The sequence below is a fragment of the Scylla paramamosain genome, chromosome 27, assembly GCF_035594125.1.
Source record: "Scylla paramamosain isolate STU-SP2022 chromosome 27, ASM3559412v1, whole genome shotgun sequence".
Lineage (NCBI taxonomy): Eukaryota > Metazoa > Arthropoda > Malacostraca > Decapoda > Portunidae > Scylla > Scylla paramamosain.
In genome coordinates this window covers 6,245,036-6,269,335 of record NC_087177.1, presented here as the reverse complement: position 1 = coordinate 6,269,335, position 24,300 = coordinate 6,245,036, and the positions used below count along the sequence as shown (strand labels likewise).

The 24,300-nt window shown below is 34.7% G+C and overlaps 2 protein-coding genes across 2 annotated transcripts; one reads left to right on the top strand and one right to left on the bottom strand.

Moving 5' to 3' along the window:
• The first annotated feature begins 1,952 nt into the window (after nt 1-1,952).
• On the top strand, nt 1,953-12,049 carry LOC135114087 (molybdopterin synthase catalytic subunit-like). The gene is made up of 11 exons (XM_064029783.1): nt 1,953-2,093; nt 2,566-2,695; nt 3,527-3,648; nt 4,193-4,437; nt 6,457-6,617; nt 7,852-8,017; nt 8,430-8,522; nt 8,775-8,912; nt 9,366-9,514; nt 10,586-10,648; nt 11,310-12,049. The coding sequence occupies exons 2-11, from the start codon at nt 2,576-2,578 to the stop codon at nt 11,388-11,390; spliced, it is 1,338 nt and encodes a 445-aa protein (XP_063885853.1). The 5' UTR covers nt 1,953-2,093; nt 2,566-2,575; the 3' UTR covers nt 11,391-12,049.
• Nucleotides 12,050-14,259: 2,210 nt separating this feature from the next.
• LOC135114089 (vesicle transport through interaction with t-SNAREs homolog 1B-like) lies at nt 14,260-23,792 on the bottom strand. Its single transcript, XM_064029786.1, has 5 exons — nt 23,652-23,792; nt 22,032-22,124; nt 21,116-21,297; nt 19,025-19,139; nt 14,260-16,471 (listed from the first exon to the last, which is right to left on the bottom strand). The coding sequence occupies exons 2-5, from the start codon at nt 22,104-22,106 to the stop codon at nt 16,169-16,171; spliced, it is 675 nt and encodes a 224-aa protein (XP_063885856.1). The 5' UTR covers nt 22,107-22,124; nt 23,652-23,792; the 3' UTR covers nt 14,260-16,168.
• Nucleotides 23,793-24,300: the final 508 nt, after the last annotated feature.

Sequence of the window (24,300 nt, the reverse complement as noted above, 5' to 3'; positions counted from 1 at the left end):
ATGTGGTTTAACATTGTCATTTACAAAAGCATACTGTATGTAAAATATGGTGCAAAGTACTTAAAAGTACATCTCTTATAATTAGCAAATCAAACTATAGGTCAGTGAGGCAGGAGCAGGTTTTAAACATTTGCAGAGTGGTCAGCTTGTGTTCATTTTTCTGCCATAAACAAAATGTGCAACCTTGCAAAGATCTGTAGGTCTTTCACTAATACCAGGCAAGTTTGCTGTCCTTCACCAGGTGCATCTCAACATGAAAATGCATTGTTACTTTGTGGAGCAATGGGAGAAGAACATAAAAAGCAATGTGGGAACTATCTGCATTACCATTGAATCATTATTTGCCCTAATGCTTTGACCATATCCACTTGTGCACTGTGATAATCCCCCCTTTACCTAGATAGGTATGTGCATTTAAATTGGTGCACCTCTAAGCAATAAAGTTTGAGAACCAGAAAGATTAAGTTGTGGGGTTGGAGTGATTGTGGCCAGATTGATTTGAAATCCTCTCTCTCCAGAAAATTACTTTTGATGGAAGGTTTTCCCTTTATAAAAAGAATTAGAAAACTTTTAGCTGAGATTATCATTATCAGATCAATTTGAAACACATTGAAGTATATTGTATGAAATAGTTCCATCTCAAAATTAGAGGTTTTGCATTTCAAATATTTACCACTATTGTTCATTGCTAATAATGATAAATCTTAAGAAAACTTCTCAATTTTCTTTCATTCTTTCATTCTTTGGTTAAGAACCAGGGTTTAACACTTTAAACACTTTTAATACTTTAGGTTATTATGTTTGTCATAAATGACACATTTTTATGCTAAAATAGGCATTGGAAAAACAGCTTTTTGGGTAAGTGTACCAGTGCAAACTTCAAAATAATGAATATAAAGTTGCCAAGCATATGAGCAGAGCAAAATAAAGAACTGCATATATATTGATTTATGCCTAGGGGCTGACCTTGTGACATCTCAGCTGTTTCTTGTAACAAAAATATTTTACTATTTTTAATAATAAATATAGTCAAGTTTTAACTTACATTAGGTAATGCATGTATTGGATTTGGTGATATAAGATGTGGTATTCCAAGGATTTAGATTGTGTTTAATTTCCATGGAATTTGTTGCAAGATGTAGTTGAACAGGGATTTGTAAAGCATTTGATTTACATAACTTAACAGTATTTGAGGACACTTCTGTTGCTATAGTAAAACACTAGTTATATCATCTTTTTGATACAGAATGATATGAAGGGAATGCAGAAAATTTTTCTATAGGTAGGAGATATGACTATCAACAGAATATCACTGATATCATTGTGACTAAAGTTTACACATGTATGTGCTAGCCAGCATGACTGAGCAAGAAAATGTGATGAATCATAATCCTTTTTACAAGTCTCTTCCTCACATTCTGCTCTACACATATCTCTAGTAAGCATTACCATTGCACCATTTGTGTTAGTTTTCAGCCTGTAACACTTCAGTTTCCAACTGTATATTTCATCACACTTGTTTTAGGTGACTTGTACCATTATGGTTTCATCAACACTGTATATATATATATATATATATATATATATATATATATATATATATATATATATATATATATATATATATATATATATATATATATATATATATATATATATATATATTTTTTTTTTCTTTTCTTTTTTCTTTTTTCTTTTTACTAAAGGAGAGGAGAAATGCAGTAACAATCACAGGCCAGTAAGAGATTACTAGATGTTACATGGAAAAGGCAGCTAGAAAGGTAGGAGATGGATTTTATTTTATTGTATGGCAACATGTTTTGCAGGTGGGATGACGGAAAGGGAAGTGTCAGTCACTCTTCTGTTCTTTGCTGGAGCCCGTGACCTTGCTGGCGTGGAGCGTGCAACCGTCACCCTCACAGCATCCACCACACCTGAACAGCTGCTGGCTGAAGTTGTGCGCTCATTTGGAGAGATAACAAATCTAAGGGACAGCTTGATAATCTCACTAAATCAGGAGTACTGTGAGCCAGGCCAAGGACTTGAGCTTTCCAACGGTGACGAGATTGCCATCATTCCTCCAATCAGCGGAGGTAACGTACACTAGCAGAGTTTACAGTTTGTGTGATATTCCTCTTGGTTTGCATTCTTATAGTTCAGAAAAGACAGAATGAAGTTTGAAGTCTTACCTAGAAACACTATAACTTTTAGAAGCAAGTTACACATAAATATATATAAGATCGAAGTGATATTGAACTGGAATGTGAAAATCACGTTAACAATGAAATATTTTTAATGTAAATCAACTATAAACTCAGAATTAATATTTACAGTCATGGTACTTCTCATAGAAGAAAGTGAGAGTGTAGTTGCTAAAAAATTTAATTAAGTGACTATTATTATATGTCATAGGATTATAATATAGTAAATGGCATTAGTATTAGAGAAATTATGCTAATTGATGAGATGAAAGAACATTCATAAAAAATCTTTTTCTACAGAAGCTTTTTCCTCTGATTTGGTGTGAGAGTAAGGTTGTGTCAATGTTCTGCTTGCTTCACCTAGGCTAATCACTATGGACTACATCAAATTAACTGAAGAAGTGCTCTCTGTGGAGGAGGCCACATCCCTGGTTACTCATCCTTCCTGTGGTGCAATCAGTCTTTTCATTGGGACCACAAGAGATAATTTTGAGGTAATAGTGCTGTCTTTTTTATCAGGGAACACACATCAAACTATATTTGAAGATGTGGCAAATTTGTTGGTAAATAAATGGTCACTTAATGTTCAAGAGTGTAAAAGTAATGTCCATTGTTCATGTTAAATCATCTACAAAAGTGGAATATATACTGGGTTATATAAGTGAGAGAGAGAGAGAGAGAGAGTTTTCAATTAATATACTTCATAATTATTAGATTCATGATAGACAAATAAAGTAAAGCACAATTCTTCATTGATATACTGTAGTTTTTGTTAGGATGTCACACATATCAGTGTTCGACACCATTGATGATTACTGCAGTCAGAACATGTTCATAAATATCACTTCAAGTAAATAAACAAAAATAAGTTACAAAATTAAACACATGAGATTGGTAACTTGTACTTCATTTTTGGATTTCTTGCTTTTAATTTTATAACTATGAAATCATGAGACTACAGACCACTACAAATATATTCCACCACTTATATATTGTAAATGTTTATTATCCGTCATTATTAATGACATATGTAGTACATTTATGGTGATGTAGGTCTGCTCTAAGTTTGACTTTTATACACTTAAGATAGTGCAGGTCTGTTTTGGGTTTGACCTCTGAACAAGACAATATAGCAACTTGACTGTACGAGTATCTAGTGTGAATGTGTAAGAGTGAAGTGTTCAGACAGGAACAAACAGATACTTTTTGACATGGTTACTACCTTAAAGGAATGGAAATTAGAATATTAGATTAAAGAAGTTTAGACTTGCAACATAGATAAAGTAGGTCATACGAAATAATGATGTTGAAAAATTCTGTTGCAGGGTAAGGATGTTCTTCAGCTTGCATATGAAGCATACCAGGGTATGGCAGAAAAGGAAATGCGCAAAATCTGTGCTATAGCAAGAGAAAAGTGGAGTCTGAAACACATAGCTCTTCACCACAGGTAAGGCTCCTTCATCTCATAATAGTTTAATCACTTTGGGATTGTAGGTACATTTGACAGCTAATAAGTACTGAAATAATCTTATCATATGTAAAGTCATTAAATACAGCTACACTCTTCTCTTTACAGCTGTGGGTTTACCAACCACAGGTGCCAGTTTACATTTAACAGTTTTAATGCAGTTATTGAGTATGGATGCATTATTAATTCACTTATGCTTTTTCTGATTTATTTAAACTTGGCAAATTTTTCCTCCCTACAGCCTTTGAGTTTTGTTTCATAAAGATTCACATCATCAAGTCTCTCATACTGTATTTACTTTATCTCAGGTATCTTTTTACTCTGATCACATTCAAGCATCTTCATGCACCACCACCCAGATTTGTAAAAGTTTATCTACTCCTCGTCTTTTCTGTTGTTTTCTTGTTCATTGAAAAGTGCAACATTCATGACTGGGGAGGTCCCCCAACTTTTTTCCTCTGCATAAGATGAAATTGATTTTGTGTTCCATAATCCCATTTTAACTTTTTTTTGCTCTCTCCAGATTGGGTCATGTACCAGTGACTGAAAGCAGCGTAATTGTAGCAGTCAGTTCTGAACATCGTCGTGAGTCCTTAGAAGCTGTCACCTTCCTCATTGATGGACTGAAGGCCAAAGTTCCAATTTGGAAAAAGGAGTTATACAGTGATGGCAGTGGTGACTGGAAGAGGAACAAGGAGTGTGTTTGGGGAACAGATAAGAAGACAGAGTCTGCTGTGAACAAAAGGGAAATTATTGATAATAACAAAAGCACGTAATATTTATTTTTTGCATGCTTTGGGATGTTACATATCAAGATAAGATGTTACATACAGTATTGATGAAAGTAATTAGAAATTATTTCATATTCATGTAGTTCTTGTCTAAATTTTCAGTTCATTCTGCTTTTCAGTTTCTTGTACTGTATGGCACTCAGTAGAACATTTCACTAATTAATTTGAAGGTACAGTACTTGATTAAATGTTCATACCTTGATTATAGGTTTTCACTTTATCCTAAAACTATCCCAAGATTATGTTTCACTTTCATTTATTTGCCATGATAACAGTTATATTCTCTGGCAACTCATCATTCATAATTTTTTGTTTCTGTGTTTTATTATTACATGTGGCCCTTCAGGTAGTTCAATGCCACTGAGCTTTTTTTTCCTTATGTTTGTTTCAAAAGTATATTTAAAAAACAAAAATATATTACTGCTTTGTTATCAACTTGAAAGAAATATGCACATTATTATAAATCCATTGTTATCATCATGGGGAATGCATCATAAACACTGATTAGCAGATCACTAAACAGTGCAAGTAGGAAATAAATCAAATAAATATGTAAAAGAAACTAAGATCAATGTTGTTCATTTGATTACATTCTATGATCTTAACTTTTCTGTAATAATGTGTCTGTATCCACTTTGCCTTCAAACATGTAAAATAACTATTCTCTCTGCTGCTCTTATCTTCTATGCCCTTAAATATAAGAAAGTATCTTTTATGTATTCTTCCTCTTTCTATGTGCATTCTGATCCTGTAGTCATTGCATATATCAATGCTTGCCTTATTGAATATTCAGAATCTTCATCATTCCATTTAATCTTTACATCAGGATGAAATCTCATATGATTCACTTTAGTAACATGGTTCAGGCTGTGATTTAATGGTAACTTAGCAAGTTACATTGTGTCTGTGGCTACACGGACTGCTATGAAGTTATGCTTCAGAACCACCAATGGTATTTTTTGTGGGAGGATAACTTATTGTTTCAGAATGTCACATGCATTTCCGTCCATGTTTTCCATTCATAACTTTCTCTATTGATAGACCACAAAAACTGTACAACATTTGTGACTGGTCTGCTTATTTATAGAGGAAGATGAATAATTGTGAATGGTACATAGCTCATACAAGGGAAATAAGAGTAACTGCAGAAGACAAGGAATGTTTCTCAGTAGAGGAATGCAATGTAATATTACTGTAGTTATTTGATCTTGTTACTGAAAAGTTGCAAAGTTTAATTTCAGAATTTAGAAGGGGGTGTGAGAGAAGCAAGCAGAATTGCAACAGTAGAGTGATGAAGTATAGTCCAGATTAAAGTTTAGGAGCCTATAAGATGACCTTAATGGTGAAACACTATAAAAAGTAGTAAATTGTGACATGAGCATGCATTTTTCACATTAACTCCTGTTGTTATGAAATGTTATTGTCATAATATTAGTACTATTAATACTGTCATCATGGTCACCACCATCATCATTGTTGTCAGCCCTGTGATAAGGGAACATGGTCTAGCTACACACTCCATGGCTGTGCTGGAAAAGTACTACAATTAAGCCTTCATATATTTCACTTCATTATGAGAACACTTAACAGCTGTGCAATTTTATAAGTTATTATTAGCTGATTAATGCCATATGACTCTTATGGTGTGAAAACTCATAAATCAATTCATAAATTGTGTGTAATATAAAATTATTGAAGGTTAACTAAAAGAAACTTGGGTAGTTTCATTTCTGACCTTGTGTCAATAAAAGCTGGTGAAATGTATGTATGTGTATTTTTATAACTGCTTGTTATGAAAAAGCCATGAGTGGGACAAATGTGGCAAGAAACAAGGCTTAGAGATATATCTTTTAACTTTGATTCTAAGTACTCTTAGGTATTTATAATTAACTGCACACCCACACTGTCATGGAACCCCCCTCATGCAACCTGATCAAATTAACAACATGACCTGTAGCACCTTAGCAGCTGTGCATAACTATGTATATATTTTCAGGGTCTTTATCAGAGGAGAAGAATGTTGAAATAAGACCACCTATGAAAAGAATCAGAGAAGAAATTGAATTTGTCAATGAACCTGTGAAGGATAGCAATACTCAGGAAGAGAAGACTGATCTGGACCCAAATTATGTACAAATTCTAGCATCAAAGCAGGAGGTATGGCTTGAGGATGTGTGGATAAAATGTGTGAATGTTTTTGCCATTAAGAGTTGAAAATAAGTGTAAAATAAGGATAATTATAAGAATGGATTATAGTTTACTCTTATTGATGCATTGAAAAGATCTCAGTATTTAATCCTTTATAAAAATTGCTTTTCCCTGCATATAGGATTATATGTGAGAAAAAGTTGAATACAGATATCCAACTCCATAGAAAAAGGAATAAAAGTAGCATTTTTGAGGAATTCAGTCAAAAGCTTAATGTGTGTGCCATTTTGCTAAACAAGCGAACAAGTGTTACTTATACACTCACATTTACATATCTTGAAGAATTTTGCAGTGTTTTTCTTTGATGTTTTCATATATTAGCATCAACTTGAGCAATAAGAAGTAGCTTAAGTTTATAGTAAGAATGAAAAAGAAAATGCATGGTAGACAAGCAAGATAAGGTAAGGTATAGAAAAGGATACTGCAAAGGTGAGTGAGTACTGTGAGTGAGTACTGGAAAAAAGATGAGAAGTCAAGATATTAGTGAAGGGAAATAAGCATAACTTGAATGAAGATTCTAGTAGGAAGTTTTCAGTGTGGTAACAGGAAAATGCACAGGCTTCTGTAGGAAATGAAGTAAAAAGAAAAAAAAAAAGAGGGAGGGTGGAGTGAGGAGATAAGGGGATTTTGTAAGAGCCACCTTGAGATATTGTTGAATGTGGAAATGGAAGAGATGGCATTAGTGTTGAATTCAGGCATAGAGTTCAATGCTGGGTGACCATGTCTGCTAAATGAAATAGAGAGGAGTGCCATTGTGAAAACAAGAGGGAAGGTAAAGGCAGGAAAGTATTCAATAGCATGGAGTAGTGTTTATATATATATATATATATATATATATATATATATATATATATATATATATATATATATATATATATATATATATATATATATATATATATATATATATATATACAGATTTTTTATTTATTTATTTATTTATTTATTTATTATTTATTTTTTTCTTATTTAGAGCTGCCTCACTAAGTGTGTGCCAAGCTGTGGTAGAAAACCATATTTCATATACTGCATAGAAACACTTTCCTCTGTGATGATGGATGAAGAAATAAAACTCCATGGTACTTATTGAATAGATTAATCTTTCCAGGTCATTTTGAATATCATCAGCTCATGTAACTTACAAATTCGCTATTTTGTCTATATACTTTAAATTTTTATGCAGATCAATCGACGTATTGCTGCATTCCAACAACATAAGAGAGAAGAACTTGATGTGTTAAATATTCAAGAATTTTGCAGCCTGTCAGGAGGACCAGCTTCTCAAAACTCCAGTGCTCGCATCTCTGCTGTTGTTTTAAGATCAAAAGGATCAAGAAGTCATCTGAAATGTAAGTTTAGCTCCTTGGTTATTGTATTTAACATTTATTTATTATTGCTTTGTGCAACATGGGTTGTCTATTGTTGGAAGAATGCATGTACAGTACAAGGGAAAACAAAAGGAAATAAGTATTTTTATTCAAGATACATATGTGTACACATGTCGATAAAAAGCATAATTTTTCAGGCTTTCTTTTGTTATCTTTAATATCATGAATAGCTTTGGTTTAGTAGTTTCCACTCATTTAAGTGGACTGTACCTAAAATTCATGTCTAGGCACAGAAAATGTAGACTAATCTAATCTCATGTTGCCCATCCTTACTACCCACTGGTAGGAGAAAGTTAACATCTGTGTGCAAATGTCACATTACTGGATTAGACATGCAGTTTATCAGGATATTTTCTTTGTGTTATATTTTCAGTAACCCATGTGGTAAATGAATGGGGTCCTCAGACTCTGGGAATGGATCCTGGCTCCATTTCTACTAATCAGGCAAAGGAAATAATCAAGCAAGGTCAGTTGATGGAATTTTCATTAAGTATATGTTATACCTTAATAATTCCATTACTATTGATAACCCAGATTAGTACAGTGTTTCTCTGTTTACCTGGTCAATGCCTGCCTTAAAGAGGTGTGGCTAAGACAAGATTTGCTTTTTTTTTTTTTTCGGTATGCACAGGATGTAGACCAGTATAATACTGAAATGATTAGGTTTTGATGCAGATAATGACTAACCAGTGTAGTTTATCATAATTCATATTTACAGAGGGAATTGGCAATAACAATGGAAGCAGCAGGGAAGACTCACTGGAGCCAGGTTTAAATTCCTCTCCAAAATTTTCAGGAGAAAACAAATGTAAACAAGATGGTATCTCTTCCTCAGAAGAGGGGATGCAATTTACAGGTAAGGCAAATATTTAAATTTGTTCACTGAAAAAATACATATAAAAGGTTTGATAAAGTGTTCTGAGATATCTGGCTGCCAGTGAAACAATCCTGATGTTATATACACATGAGCTACTCGAAGAGAATAATTGTGATGGTTGTTTTTATCAGTCTTGCTCATCAAAATGTTCATCTTCCATTTTGTGCTATTCTCCAAGAGGGATATTATTATTATGAGTGGGACCCCAGTCATTTAGATAATACCTCATTGTTGATCTTTTGATGGAGTAACAAGAATGCATTACCAGTTTGCCTCAAGAAGTCTGAGGTTTTCTGAGATAAATAGTGACTGGTATCACGTGTGAAACATGAGCCTAGTTGCAGTATCTTTTTAAAGTTATTGGGATGATTAAAGAATTCCTCTGGAGTTCAGTTTTTCCTTTCACAAAGCAGTGCACTGTATCCTTTACAGGTATAGAGGAGCGGCTCCACAATTTAGAAGTTCATCTGAGAATTTTTCCTCGATCACCCATTCCACGTGATATTTATGCCAGGCTAAAGCAAGTGGAAGACCGGGTACTACACTTAGAAGGCCTTTCTCCTGAATACTTCGGAAATTATGTAAGAATCACACACATGCATGCACATACACACACACACACACACACACACACACACACACACACACACACACACACACACACACACACACACACACACACACACACACACACACAGATAGATTGTTTGATATCCTTGTATTATGGAAGGAAACTCACACATTTTGATCTTTTTTGACAATTCTTTTTTTATATATAGGCTTCACTGATATACATTTTGTAATTCTTCTTAAGACTATCACTGCACTTTACTCAAAAACATTCATGTAAGTTTCCAAAGTAGGTAGTGATTCACAAAAAAAATCTTGAGATCAACTTATTCATTATTGCTTATGAAAAAGTAAGGCTAAGCATGAGTGAATAACAGTTTGCTCATATTCTATCATGCAGTCTTAAATTAGGTAGTCTATCTATCCATCTGTCTGTCAATATATAAGACTTGCTCCTAAGAATTTCCCTAAAAGGCAAAGGACTCCTGTCCCTGCTTTGCCCATTTATATGCTTTAATCCTCATATTCTCATTTGTATACTTTTTCCCTCATACTTTGGTACTCAGTCCTCTCATTTCACTGGAGGTCATCATCTACCATAATTTTCATGTGGCCAGATCACCTTTGAGTGTTGTGCTTGGCCCCCTCAGCCACTTCACAGTTCTTTGATGATCACTTGCGGCAGGTTAACTGTATTCACCTTAATAATACCTGTATGATGGTCACAAGTGTACTAGCTAGCCAGTTTTTGGTATCAAGGCAGAGGTGAGATGGGTAATGGTAGATCATTGTGATGGTTGAATACCTGCCTTCCTTCCTTCATAGACATACCTTTCTATCAAATGCTCTCTTCTTATCATCCTATCTGTGATCTTCCTCCTAGTCATATATATTCAGTTCTTTCATATTCTTCACCTAATGTTGATTATTTTATTACAATTCACTCCAGTCATGATTGGGTTTAACCATGTACTTCATAAGACAGTTTTCAAGGTTTATACAGGCATATTTTAATTAATATATATCTTATCAACTTTTCTGCATGTTATTGCTTACCTCTTATTTTCATATTCCTATTTCAGAGGGTGTTGACATCATCCAGGAAAAATAAAAATTCAAGGGAAATTAAAGCATCTGCAGATGACGTAAGTTATACTTTTTTTTGTCATGTACTGTATTAGTCAAGTATGTTATAACAGTTGTTGTTCATATATTACTTGTGTTTGTCAAATTTGTCAGTATATGCCTTATGTAAGAAAATGCTGATGGAAAAAATTTTTCCATTTGTGGTTTTCAAAACGTACAAGCTTTGCTTCATGCAATCTTTTTTTTTTCTTTTTTTTTTTTAGTAATACATTAAAGATGGTCCCTAAACCTAATACATAACTGCTAAACTGTGACACTTCTCTGGCCTCACAGGATCTATTTACTTGTCCATCTGGGTAATTAAGGTAACACTTCATACCTTGACTCACAGTAGGAATAAGTATACAAAGAAAGGGTCCCCACTGCATTTGCTTTGTCTCATTTAGTAATCTTTAATAGCACATAGGAAATGAGTTGGCAGCATTTTTCCCTTTTTTACAAATAAGGTGAATCATTCATAGCTCTAGGGCACCAAACCACACTATCCTGGCTTGCAATAGGAGTTGAAACATCTAAAACATTCTCTCTTCCTTCAGGCATTTAGGTATGTATTCATCTATGCTGTATAAATTAATTTTCTTGTAGTGCAAGATAGTTGTTATAGTATTATAAGTCTTGAACTTCTTCAGAAAAACACCAAGTCGTCTCTTCCTCTTACAGATCTGCCTGGATGACTTGGATATGAAAATGCATAAACTGAAGATGAAACTAAAGCAAATGCAAGTAAAACAAGAATTATAGCACAGTGTAAGTTTGAGATCAGTTCATTGTTGGTTAAGAAAGTTGAATATATAATTGCTTTACATAGATTTTTTAAAGAAGTCTTAAAATATTAGCACTATGTGAACATTTTATCTTTTATTGTTCATATTTTTAGTGCTGAAATTAGATATGAGAAATATTTAATGAAAGGAAAAGTTAAAGTTATGATTATTCATGGAAGTATATTCAGCCCCTTAAGGTTGGGGTGTGTTTTCATTTGATACAAACAATGAAGGGACATTGCATTCTCCAGGTTATTGTTATTTTCTGTTCCATTACATGAACTTACCAGCACAATTTGGAGAGATGGAATGTCCTTGATATCAACTGCCATAATGAAACTATAAATTTTGGTGAATTTACTGTTGATGAGTAATAAGCAAAAGTAATCAGTGGGCCACACTAGCATCATGTATAAATGTTTAAATCATGTATAAAAGTCTTGATTGACATGAGTATCAGCTATATAGTACTTGAATTATAGCAGCTGTGGATTGTCCCTACTAAAAGAGTGGATCTGAGGATCTGCTTATGTACAAATTTTTGTTAAGATACATAGTTTGTTGAATTTATACCTTCCATTGTTAGTAGCTGCTGACTGTTCTATACTAAAAAAATAAATAAATAAATAAAATAAATAGTAAGGTATATACCTTCTAATCTCAGCACCTCCATATGTATCACCATTCATTCAGTTTATAGGTAGAAAAATAAACATAAATAGAAAGTAAATTTCTTCCTTCTGAGATCATGGTGGGGCAAAGTATTTAATTAACAATGTAGGACCTCACAGGTTCTTGTGAGTAACTTCACAGGATATGACCGATAAAATTAGTCTGTATCTTGGTCACTTCAGGAAAGTACTCATATAGGACTGATGCAATGCCAGATTCAATCATGTTTCTTATTGTCATGAAATTAGCATACCAGTTTAAAGTCATGGCATGCAAGTATCAAATGTAATTATTATTTACAACTCACAGAGTAAATATTGTGATTTCTCTGCCATACAGGACATTTGAGCAGTGCCATCATTGGTCAAATTGCTCCTCATCATTCCACCATACCACACCATCCCAGTAAAATTAAATCTAAACTAATACATCTAAACCTAATATAACATAATCTCTTGACTCACAAGTCCTGATTCCTGAGGTGGCCAACAAGGTATGCCAAGGAAATAGTTTATTTTACAAATGTGAGCTACAATGAGAAAGATAGAGAAGAACTTTGCAACAGTGAGGAAATTCTTTGGAAGCTAACCTTATGAAAGCAAAAACTCTATAGCTGCATCAAGATTCGGTGAACTAAAATTAATATCAATAGCAGAGATCAGCCCATCTACTCTGGCCTCCTTCCAAAACTTGGCATCATTGTATTGGACAAAACATCTTAGAGACAGTATCTGTGTGTGGTGCCGTGATTGATGCATATCTTCATTTATTACTCTCTTTCTATCCTCTTCACATACCAAAGAATCACAACACTTTGTCCTGATCTGCTGATCTGCCAACTTCCTCACAACACTACTTTTCCATCCCATTTTCTCATACTTCACTTAATCCATTTTCACTTCATACAGCGGTAGCATGGTATACGTCCTTAATCCATTCCAGATCCTTGGACATATACTAAACAGGATGTACACAAAGAAATTTTTCCCATAAGAAAAAAAGGGAAAATGATTAATCCATTCCCATGAGAAAAATCCTTTTGTTATTGGCATATTATGCAGTACATTGATGGAGTTGTGTAAAATAATTGAAACACTGCTTAATATTAAAATACATACTGTATTTGATGGTATGTAAGATTTATGAGCATATAAGATGCACCTCCATTTCAGCAGGATATATTCAGGAAAAAAGTTTTTTTATGTATTTAATCACATAATGTTTAAACCAAGCTAGCAGTACAGTTGAACAAAAAGCAAGAAATCCTAAATAAAACAGAGGTAGTGGCTTAGTCACAGAGGTGAGGTGAAGAATGCAGCCCAGCTGCTGAGATTTCAACAACACTTGGTGCCTCACTGAACAGGGCCATGTTTTCAATTTCAACATTTCCTTACATCATATTATGATTGAAAAATATGATATAGCACCCTTGCCTATAATACAGCGGTGTAAATCTTCGGGTGTGTGGATGAAGGAAATTTCAAAATTAAATCTACGGGAGGCCTCACATATAAGACACAGGGTAATTTTTGAGCCATTTTTATGAAAAAGGTGCATCTTATGTGCTGTCAAATACAGTAAATACAAAAACAATTAGATGAAATACAGAGGGTGTTAGAGTTACAACTGCGATGCTCTCCGGAAGGCCACGTGTAAGTCGTTTTTCTCGTAACTTATCATCGTAATTTTTCGGTACAATAAAAAGTATCGTGTTCCACAAACAATGTAATGCTTACTTACATGATACTTTATACCATGAGAGAGAGAGAGAGAGAGAGAGAGAGAGAGAGAGAGAGAGAGAGAGAGAGAGAGAGAGAGAGAGAGAGAGAGAGAGAGAGAGAGAGCACCTTCCCTTATTGGTGATGTGACACTACTGAGTAGTGACAGGCTTGAGGCTTCTGCCAAACAGAAGACTCATATATGCCAAACATACAATCCAAGTTAAAATGATCTCTCTCTCTCTCCTTTTTGGATTATACACACCTTTATTCATATAATTAATTAAGATGGCTGTTAGAAAGCATTAAAACAGGTTTGTTTGCCTATTCATGGACTTAGAAGCTGGTGTACCCAAAGTCCAGCAGGTGTAGCCCTGAGTTATGAGACATTCTCTCTCTCTCTCTCTCTCTCTCTCTCTCTCTCTCTCTCTCATGCATATCTTTTTCCTTTCCTTCTCAGGTTAAAAATGCTTTTATTCATATAATTTATTAAGATGGCCAGTTGAAAGCATAAGACAGGTTTGTTTGCATGTTCATGGACTTAATATAATGGAGCAGGCTTTCTACACCATGCAGTGCAACCCTCCTGTCTCTGTGCCTCTCAAAGACCGACTGGCGGAGGTCTGTACACCATGGAATCTCAAACCAGACTCACTGTGGTGCAGTACAATAAGTTTTTAAATTAAATTAAAATTTTAAATTAGCATCTCGAAATAAACTGTTTAAACTAGCATCTCAAAATAAACTGCTACAGGGCCTGTGTCCTGGGGCGGTAGGCAGTCCTTTGCTGTGCTGCTGCGCTGCATGGATAGTGGCAAGACGGCATACTAGGTAAATATGGTACATAGCACCAAATTTGAACTCTGGGTTAGCAAAGGGAACAATACTGAGAGCACAAATTCATTTTGTGTAGACTGCTTGTATCTCTGAACACTCATAAGTCATTACCTCGTAACTCAGACATCCTGTGTAAGTGAAAATTTAATCTCATTTTACCTTGCTGAGAAGAATTGAGTGCTTTCTAGGATGGTGCTGAGAAGGGGGGAGATATTATTGTTTGGAAGGAGAGTCCCACCAATCGGGCAACACTGCTCATGGGCAGTCATGACTTTGTCTTGAGAGAGGTAAACAAGGGTAGCATGCAGTGTCATGACTCATTTTGACCTATACAAGTTCTAGCACGCAAGTTGTATTCCAAACAAAGGTCATATACCAAGCAAATTTTTTCATGTCCAAACAGGACATATACCAAGTTGGACTTATTCCAAAGCAAACATATACTGAGGCACCATTGTATCTATAATTTTCACTATCTCATCCTCATTCATTGCTCAGACACCTCATTTCTAGTAAATTTAAACTCCTTTTCCCCTACTCCCCAGTTCCATATTCCATCATACATACATGCTTCTCTTTGCATTTGCTCTGAGCAGTCTACATCTGAACATACTTTTTAATTCCTCCCCACAACTTTCCCGATTCATTCACTCAAACTATTTATCCTTACTTTTACATACAATTCTGCCCTATTTCTCTTAACTTCCTGCCAGGAGATTGTTGTGATGTAAAACTCCAATTAATGTAATATTTGTATTATAGAAAAATCACAGCACATATGTTGAGTTAACATACATATTTTATAACAGGAGTACTGTATAAAAATACTATACACAGACATTGTCTGTATTACTGTTAGTTGATTATATATTACATGTTGATAAATCAGTTACTATGGAAAGTAAGGAAATTTATACAGAAGGGAAATTAGAAAATCTATGATAATCAAAATATGAAAACATAGTTATGATCATCTGACTAGTACTAGAATTCAAACAAAAAATAGAAACAAACAGCTTGATATATACCTTCTACAGAGCAGCAATTATTTGCAGCATGGTGAATGTGATCAAATGCAGTATCACATGAAGAGAAGAGTACTTTAAAAATGTGAGAGAATATAGAAGGTGGGGAATATGAGACAGTACAAATACAAAGATGAATCAGATGAACAGGAATGGGTGGAGACTTCTACCATAACTACTTTCTTAAAGAGACTGGCATCATGGTAGATATTCATAGGACAACTTATAGTCTAAGTAATATTCAAGACATAAATATGTAACTTTATGTATTTACTTACAAATCAAAGCTAGAATGGAATTGAGTGATAAATATTATCCACTCCTGAGGTCTCTATTTATTTGGCCAACATCTCAGCAAACAGTCAGCCAAAACAATCCATACCAAAAAACATGCCTACATCCACACCAACAACACCACCCACTTCTCAAAGATAAATTAAACACCATACCATTTTAGTCCCAGGGCAAGGGATAACTTGAAATTTCACACTGTCTTTATAGATTCATTTCATGAAGAATTTCCAGTAAATAACAGCAGCTAAAATTGCACATTCCAATAAGATGATGATAACCAACAGTATCTTGTTATACAAGACATTATGGGATAATGTTCGAATAATTCTCTTACTTCTAGTCAATTCCCCTTCTGTATCTATCAGCCTGTCCCTTGTGCGTGTGAGTGTATCCCTCTGGGTGTTAAGTTCTCCCAAGACCCCTGTGCCAACCTGCTCTGTTTCCACAGCTATGGCAGTGGATCGTGCTATGCTTGCTGATGTCCGCTCAAGAACTGCAGTTCCTTGCTGAACCTGAAATTTTTATACATTTAGTGTCATGGAGAGAAAATTTACATTTGAGTAGTGCCACGGAGAACACTCCAAGCACCACCCCATGAAAATTCTATTTTCGAGTGCAAACACTACCTCGAGCCAGAATGGTCGAAAATACTTTATAGTATGCAGTATTATTTTCATTACTTGACCCAGGAATATGAGAGCCTTCTACTCTGCAGTAAAATACTCCAAGCACCTTGAGTCAAGTGAGCCATCACAGCCACTCTGCGTATCGTCTGGTCCTGGCGTGGTGAGATGTCACACGACATCATGCGTAGCTGGCCAGTGATGCTACCATATTACCCTGATGTAGATAGTGCTGAGCCAATGGGCTTGGAGCATTTCCCTGCACACACACTCATAGCTCAGTCTTGCTTCTACCCTTGCTGCATTACACTAGCCTTGTGGATTGCTATTTTGTGATGTGTTCAGAGCCATTGATTCTTAATGCTATAACCATGTACAGAACCTTCTTATACTGCATCTCTAGCTATCTTCTACCATTATCATTCTATCTAACAACTCTATGGGAACTAGCATTTAAGTGGGCCTTTTTTAATTCAAAATTTCTGTTGCCTTTGGCCAGTGGCCCTCTTAAAAAAAATAAATAAAATAAAAAAAAAATAACACTTTCTTTAACTTTTCATGTAAAAGGTGTGCTTTGAACATTAATAACTACTAACTGGTTTTATTGATTGAAATTTTCTTTGTGTCTATTGGAAGCTGATACCCTAAAAATTAATTTGCTACATATTTCACAAAAATTATATGGTTGAAACTTGAGATATATGAGATTTTATATTGGCAAACTTTAGGACTGATTTCTGGGATTTTTAAAAACGACACTTGGACCATTCTCCCATGGCACTACTCATCTACAACATCACATGTCATATGAATATGAAATATATATATATATATATATATATATATATATATATATATATATATATATATATATATATATATATATATATATATATATATATATATATATATATATATATATATATATTAGGCAAAGAATAGTCACAGTTTCAACTATGACTTTCCTTGATTTTTGCCAAAATATCCTTATAAAATTGGAGTTTGCTCCATGTGAATTTATATCTTATATCTAGGCAAATACAGTCAGTGCTACTTAATGTAATTGCAGTGTCATGCATAGCCAACCTGCATGCAAATTATTTTCCCAATGCAATGCCTGAGCATTCTGTTGTGAGTAATGAGGTGATATTCATGTAAAAAATGCTATATAGAAAATGTACAATCACAATCATCAATGATGAGTTCTATCTTATCATAGAAAAGTCACATGGGAAAAATCACTACTATATGGCAACACCAGAGTTCTCACCTAATGCTCTGAATGACAGAAAAGGTAAATTTTTATCATGCTTGGTTATAGAAATGTGCTTTCTTATCAAGTGCATCCACCCTCACACCTTCCACAGCTGTATCTTATGCACACACTTCCATGTGCAAATATCCTGTAATGTCAGAGACATGCACAAATGGGGCTAATACAAGGAGAGTAACTCAGTGCTACAAATTAAGGTCCATTACTAAGGAAATAAGTCAGCACATTGGTGGAAATCCAGTTACAATATGCCACCTGCTTTCTAAGTTTAAAGGTGCAGTCACACATGACAGTTTCTCAAGAATTTTTTCGTGAGATTCAAAATCAACATTTCACGTGAAACTTGGTGGAATATTCTGACAACTCTCAACCACCAGCATGTCAGTTATTTTCTCTAAAGAGTTGGCAAGTTGTGGTCACAAGAAGAGGAAAAAGATCAGCTGATTGCTCCAGTAGTTCACCACATGTGTGTTCCTCTGATGAATCCACCACAGCGAGTTCAATGAAACTTGCCTTTAATATTACCTTGCTTATCATTTTGTGATTCGAGGTTAAGGTTAGGTTTAGTGACCCTGTGTGAGTCCTGGGAGTGGTTTGCCATCCCAAATTAAGATGTTCTATCTTCCCCCATTTTTTTTATGAGAAACAAATATCAGATCAATTAAAAAACTGATGCAAAGTCCAGATCCATCTTAGTTTTACTTCTTTTCAGCTGATATTTCCCTGAATGCAACAGTCCACCGTGTAACCAAACTCGGTAATAAATTGCCAAGAATATATCTCATGTGACCACGCCATATGACTCCGAGAGAGCGTGAGATACCCCATCACAAACACTGACATCCTGGAGAAACCTGGGATTCTGCTTCTTTAGCTGTCTTGCTGTAACAGTGGGATTTTTCTTCAACTGGTGCCTTATCTGAGCCAAAAAGTCCCATCATTTAACTTGGGATGCCATCCACTGCCATGTTTGTGGCAGGTTATCTCATGCTCTCCTGTCAAGGCAACTTAAAGTGAAAATTTCGAAATAACTACATAAAATTACATATATATATATATATATATATATATATATATATATATATATATATATATATATATATATATATATATATATATATTATAAAATTATATTAAAAATTCATAAATCATACACAGCATTCACATACCTGTTTTCTAATGGCTGCATCAATACTATTGGGGTCAGTAGCAAAGAGAGGTGATCTACCACCACCACCCATGTGAGAGAGTGTCAGTCGTTCCTGCTCAAGCTGACGATGGTGCCTGAAAGGAAGCAAAGCCATAATAACTGGGCTTGGAACAATGCTACTTAACAACGAGCTTGTTTAAAACTCAATAGAGGAAAGGAGATTGTAAGGATCATATTAAATACAAGTGTTCAACAACAGGAACCTCTTTCTGCAGTAGAGACCAGTCAGATGAGGATACTACTTTGTAGTTAAATGAGATGTGAAGATATTATGTAAGCATGTGTAAAGCATTCTGTTGTGAGTAATGAGGTGATATTCATATAAAAAGTATACAGAAAATGTACAATCACAATTATCAATGAGTTCTATCTTATCCCAGTGAATGGAAGGAATATTAGATAATGAAATCTGTGCAATATGAGTAAAAATATTAGAATTAATTTTTTTTAAGCCCATTACAGTAAATCTGTAATAATGTTTATATTGACATTCAACTTTATTTACTACAAGGAAAATAATTACCATATTTTAACTAGTTATTAGGTTCTGTGGTATATTGCAAGATAACTGATGACATTTGTATTGAATGAAGTACAATTTCTTCCAATCAGAAGCAAGTGGAGGTAAATTAATAAACCCACTAGGTTACACTAGGTCAAGCACCTTAACCCCTAAAGGGCAGGTGGCATCTATACTTGATGTACTGTAGAGGGTGGCTGGCATCTATAGTTGACCTGCATTTTGTTGGCTTAATTTCAAATTTCTGAGCGAATTTTTGTCCCTGTGAACATCCTTCCTTCACAACAATGTTTCCATCTCAGCTTCAGTGTCCTGCAAACCATAGTGATGGTTACAGGGTAACATAATAATTCCTCTGCCTCTGATTCATCAGACAAAGATAAGCAGCCAATGACTTCCACTCCACATAAGGGCAAATTTCCTCCAAAACAATCTCTTAGTGAAAATACTACTGGGAGAGGGTTAGAAGTTACCCTCTCAAGTCTCAAAAGTGGTTTTTACCAAAGAAAATAAAACACTAATTGACCGTGTTTCACTCACATACATCTTCCCAGCCATGATGATTACATTTTTTTTTTCTTGCATGTTATAAGTGACAAACAGCAATACTATTTCCTTTAGTGTGTCTACAAAATTATAGATTTAGGCATTCATGTGAGTGAGTGACTGAGAGATACTGGTGAGGGAAGCAGATAAAGTAGGCTTGGGCAACTCAGCTCGGGCCTGAACCAGGCTGCTGCATGACATGCAACCATCTGAACACAGGCTGAGAAAGCACTGAAAGTTACTTCACATCACCTAGAGAGTTCAGGTTTGTGGGAGATTGAAAAGGAGGAATTGATAAGTGTAATACTATAATGTTTTAAGCAATCAGTCAAGGTAGAGTTGAGAAATTGTTGATGGAATATGACCTATTTTTGCTGATCTGTCAAAACTAGCCCAGCTAGGAGGGACATCCACAAGGAATGTCCCAGTCCTTTAGGAGATGATTAGTTGGATGGCACTCTTTTAATGCAGAAAAAAAGCAATGGGATGCTAAGTAAAGCAATACATGATAGATTATATAATGTGACACTCCTGCTGCTATTGGCCATTCCTTACAAAGATTTTTCTCTGTGGAGTGAAAAGCAACTGACAAAAGAGAACAACTAAAGCCATGATTAGTTATCATGGACTGAGAACTGCTTGTAATCAAAGAAACACTACAGCCCATGACTAGTTGTTGCAGGAAGAATGACACCTGGAACAAAGATACTGTCACAGGATAGTACATATACATGAATTGTGACTATTACCCCCATAGTTACATAATTACTTGTTTTATAATATATACAAATAAACTGCCTATTATCCTCACAGTTACATAATTACTTGTTTTATGATTGACTCTGTGTTAATTTGAAGCTACAAATTTACTAAGGTCAATGAATACTTAATATTTCTGAGCAAATAACATTAAAAAGAAGTTAACATGAATCATAATAAAACAAACAGTATTAGTGATGATAAATAACAAAGGTTTCTACTAACCTTATCAACTCATTCTGGTATCGGTGTATTTTACTATTCATTGTTGTCTTATAGTCTTCTGGAGCTTTTCTAACTTCAATATCCATCTCCACAAGTGAATCATTAGCATCCTTCAGAAGTCTCTCAACTTCTGACAACAATGTTCTACGCTCCTCATGACTTTTACACTGTGGTGCGCCAAACTGTCATCCAGAGAGAAGTAAGTAAGACTGATTAAAGAAACTTGAAAATGTTAGCAGTTTATCAGTTAACTGCATTATATCAATTATGGTCAATTTTGATAGTGGAGGAAATCCTCTGCTCTATTTTTTTACTCTAAAGTGTTACAAAACTACCCACTTTTAAGTAAAGTTTCAGGCTGAGATATGTAGTTAAAATTACAGCAAATAAACTACTTTTATGGCTATTCAAACACACTCCTCAAAAGGCAAACATGAACAAGGCTTGAAAATGTTACCATCTCTTTTATTATTGTTTCATCATTTGTTATGGTGGGTCCAAGTCCACATTACTGCATTTTATCTTAAGTAACAGAAGAAAATTTTTCATTGAACTATATTATGGCATCTTCCACTAATTCAGTCTAATAGATTCTCTTCTTCTCTTAACAGGTTCCTTATCAATAAAACTCAGTACATCTCTCCTCACATGAAAAGATCTTCAGAGGCAGCAGGTTACTGCTACCACTTCGACCATGTTTATGTAGTGTTTTAGTCATAAAGAATTACAATTTGATTCTGTATTACTGGTAAAAGTTATGAGGTGCAAACTGTAATATGATCAAAAGAAATTACCTGCCAAATATTGCATAGTTGTCAATAGCAAAATATAGGCAAAACATAGAACTTGAAGATGAAAAAATTTGCTACGCATACTCAATCAAAGGAGGAACAGGGTATGATTTTCTTCTACTTACTTGTAATTTATCTGTAACTTGGTCCATGATACCCTCCACCTCCTCATCCAGCAGCTCAAACTTATGAGAAGACATCTTTAAAACTTGACCAGCCTGCAATTTGGAAAATATAAACATTAGCTAAGTGTTATACTTTGTCAGAGAAAGGGTCTTGTCTGGTTTTATTTTTCATATATTTTTTATCTACAACATAAAATGAGAAAAAAATAACATTGTTTCATATTATATATATATATATATATATATATATATATATATATATATATATATATATATATATATATATATATATATATATATATATATATATATTATTCCCTGTCTATGAATGGAAGTATGCCTACCACAATTTTGATTCTTGGATTTTTTTTTTTCCATTCTCAAAGGTCACACCATCAGAATAGGGATGCAGAATTTTATTTTTATATTTTCTAAAGCTTTTATTTTCACCTTTGCATGCACTTTCCACAATCCTATAGCATGTGTAATAAATAAGTATTTTTTTTTACATTACAAACAAGAATTGTACATTCAAGAAAATGGTTGGATGCACATCTGGCAACACTCCATGTGTCAAGGCCATGGTTACTATACCTGCAGTTCTCAAAGAATAGAACAAACTATGAATTTTACGACATTCAGTTTTCCCTTCCAATTACTCTGGTCTCATTACCTATTTCTTATGCCTTACTGATTATAGATTTGAAAAGTGCCTCCCTATGGCTGAAAAGGGAATCACTTTGTAGGGTACCTTGCAAGGTCAATGTTTATTATGGCCATTGCTGATCCCAGCAAGCGTTTTCAGGTCTTTCTTTGAGAGGTCACTTCCATGTACAACCCCCTATAGTCCAAACCACCCAGTGGGGACAGCTGTTGCCTTAATTTTTTTTTTGTAATTCTGTGAGTATTTGGCAAACCATTGTATATTTGAATATTTTGGTATTTAAAAAAATTTTACTTAATTTTTTTGTGTACTATGACCCCAGCACTAGGTGAAGCAACAGTGCATACATGGCACCTTGCCTCCTGGCTGTTATAATGTCAAAGCAGGTTAGGTTAGGTTAGGTCAGGGGGTGGTCAAGGGTGGTACAACCCACAAGTTATGTTGGGATATGTTACAGAGTCGACAGGGGCACAGTCCCCATGACATTTGGTTAGGTTAGGTTAGGTAGTTCAAAGGTGGTGTAGACATTAGGTTAAGTTAGGTTATGGGGTTGAGGAGAGCATAGTAAGGTTAGGTTAGAGGGGTCAAAGGTGCATAGCTCCTTCCTGGTTAAGGGCAAACCTAACTAAGCCCACGCTCATGACTTGAGTATGGCATTTTTATGTTTACATCACTCGAGTAATGACTAGTGTATGCCGAGTACTCAGTCCAAATAGATGTTTGACTGTTTTTTTTTCACTATATATAGGAGCACTGCGTATGTAAATATATGGATATATTTACATAAAATTGTACTTTCAGTAAAGCCTTACATCTTCCATTGTTTTACAACTAATCGTAGCCGTAATGATCCATTAAAGAACGCAGAGTACAGGAACAAACATCTATATTGCCTAGCACTTAATGCGTTGAAACTGCGAACCACGATAATGAAATATAAAATGAAAGCCACCAACCTGTCAGGCACAGCTCCCTCCGTCACACCCACCACTAGACAAGCACCAAACACTGACTGCGGGGCCAGCGTTGCCAGATTGTTTTGGTCATATTATCGTACTACACAGGTTGAAATTATTGTACTTCTGGTAAAATTGTCGTACATATGTAATTATTCCAAATATTATGCAAAACTGCCACTTTCCAAATACAGCAGAATTTAGGTTTTATATATATATATATATATATATATATATATATATATATATATATAGAGAGAGAGAGAGAGAGAGAGAGAGAGAGAGAGAGAGAGAGAGAGAGAGAGAGAGAGAGAGAGAGAGAGAGTGTGTGTGTGTGTGTAATGAAAAAAACAACAATGCCCTTAACAAACAAAACACTTTCCTAAATACATATCATTAATAATTGGAGAAAAACTACAGGACACTTCGTTAAGTTGTTTACTTACTAAGTAGGAGATTACTGGTCTTGTTCTCCTATATATACATCCGGCACGTCGTCAGCAGCCCCGGCACTCTCTTCATTGGAGGAATATAGCACTCTTGATGTCATGTTTTTTTTTAATCATTGACTTTGATAGATGGCTTGAAGGTCGTACATTCACTGCTGGATGTGGAAGCAACACATTGCTTCGCTAGGATGGTCTGGCAA

Coding starts and splice junctions, on each gene's coding strand:
- LOC135114087 (XM_064029783.1), top strand. CDS start 2,576: ATGGACTACATCAAATTAACTGAAGAAGTGCTCTCTGTGGAGGAGGCC. Junction 6,618..7,851: donor TTCTAGCATCAAAGCAGGAG/GTATGGCTTGAG, acceptor ATTTTTATGCAG/ATCAATCGACGTATTGCTGC. Junction 8,018..8,429: donor ATCAAGAAGTCATCTGAAAT/GTAAGTTTAGCT, acceptor TTATATTTTCAG/TAACCCATGTGGTAAATGAA.
- LOC135114089 (XM_064029786.1), bottom strand. CDS start 22,106: ATGTCTTCTCATAAGTTTGAGCTGCTGGATGAGGAGGTGGAGGGTATC. Junction 21,298..22,031: donor AAGTTACAGATAAATTACAA/GTAAGTAGAAGA, acceptor TCTGGATGACAG/TTTGGCGCACCACAGTGTAA. Junction 19,140..21,115: donor TACCAGAATGAGTTGATAAG/GTTAGTAGAAAC, acceptor GCTTCCTTTCAG/GCACCATCGTCAGCTTGAGC.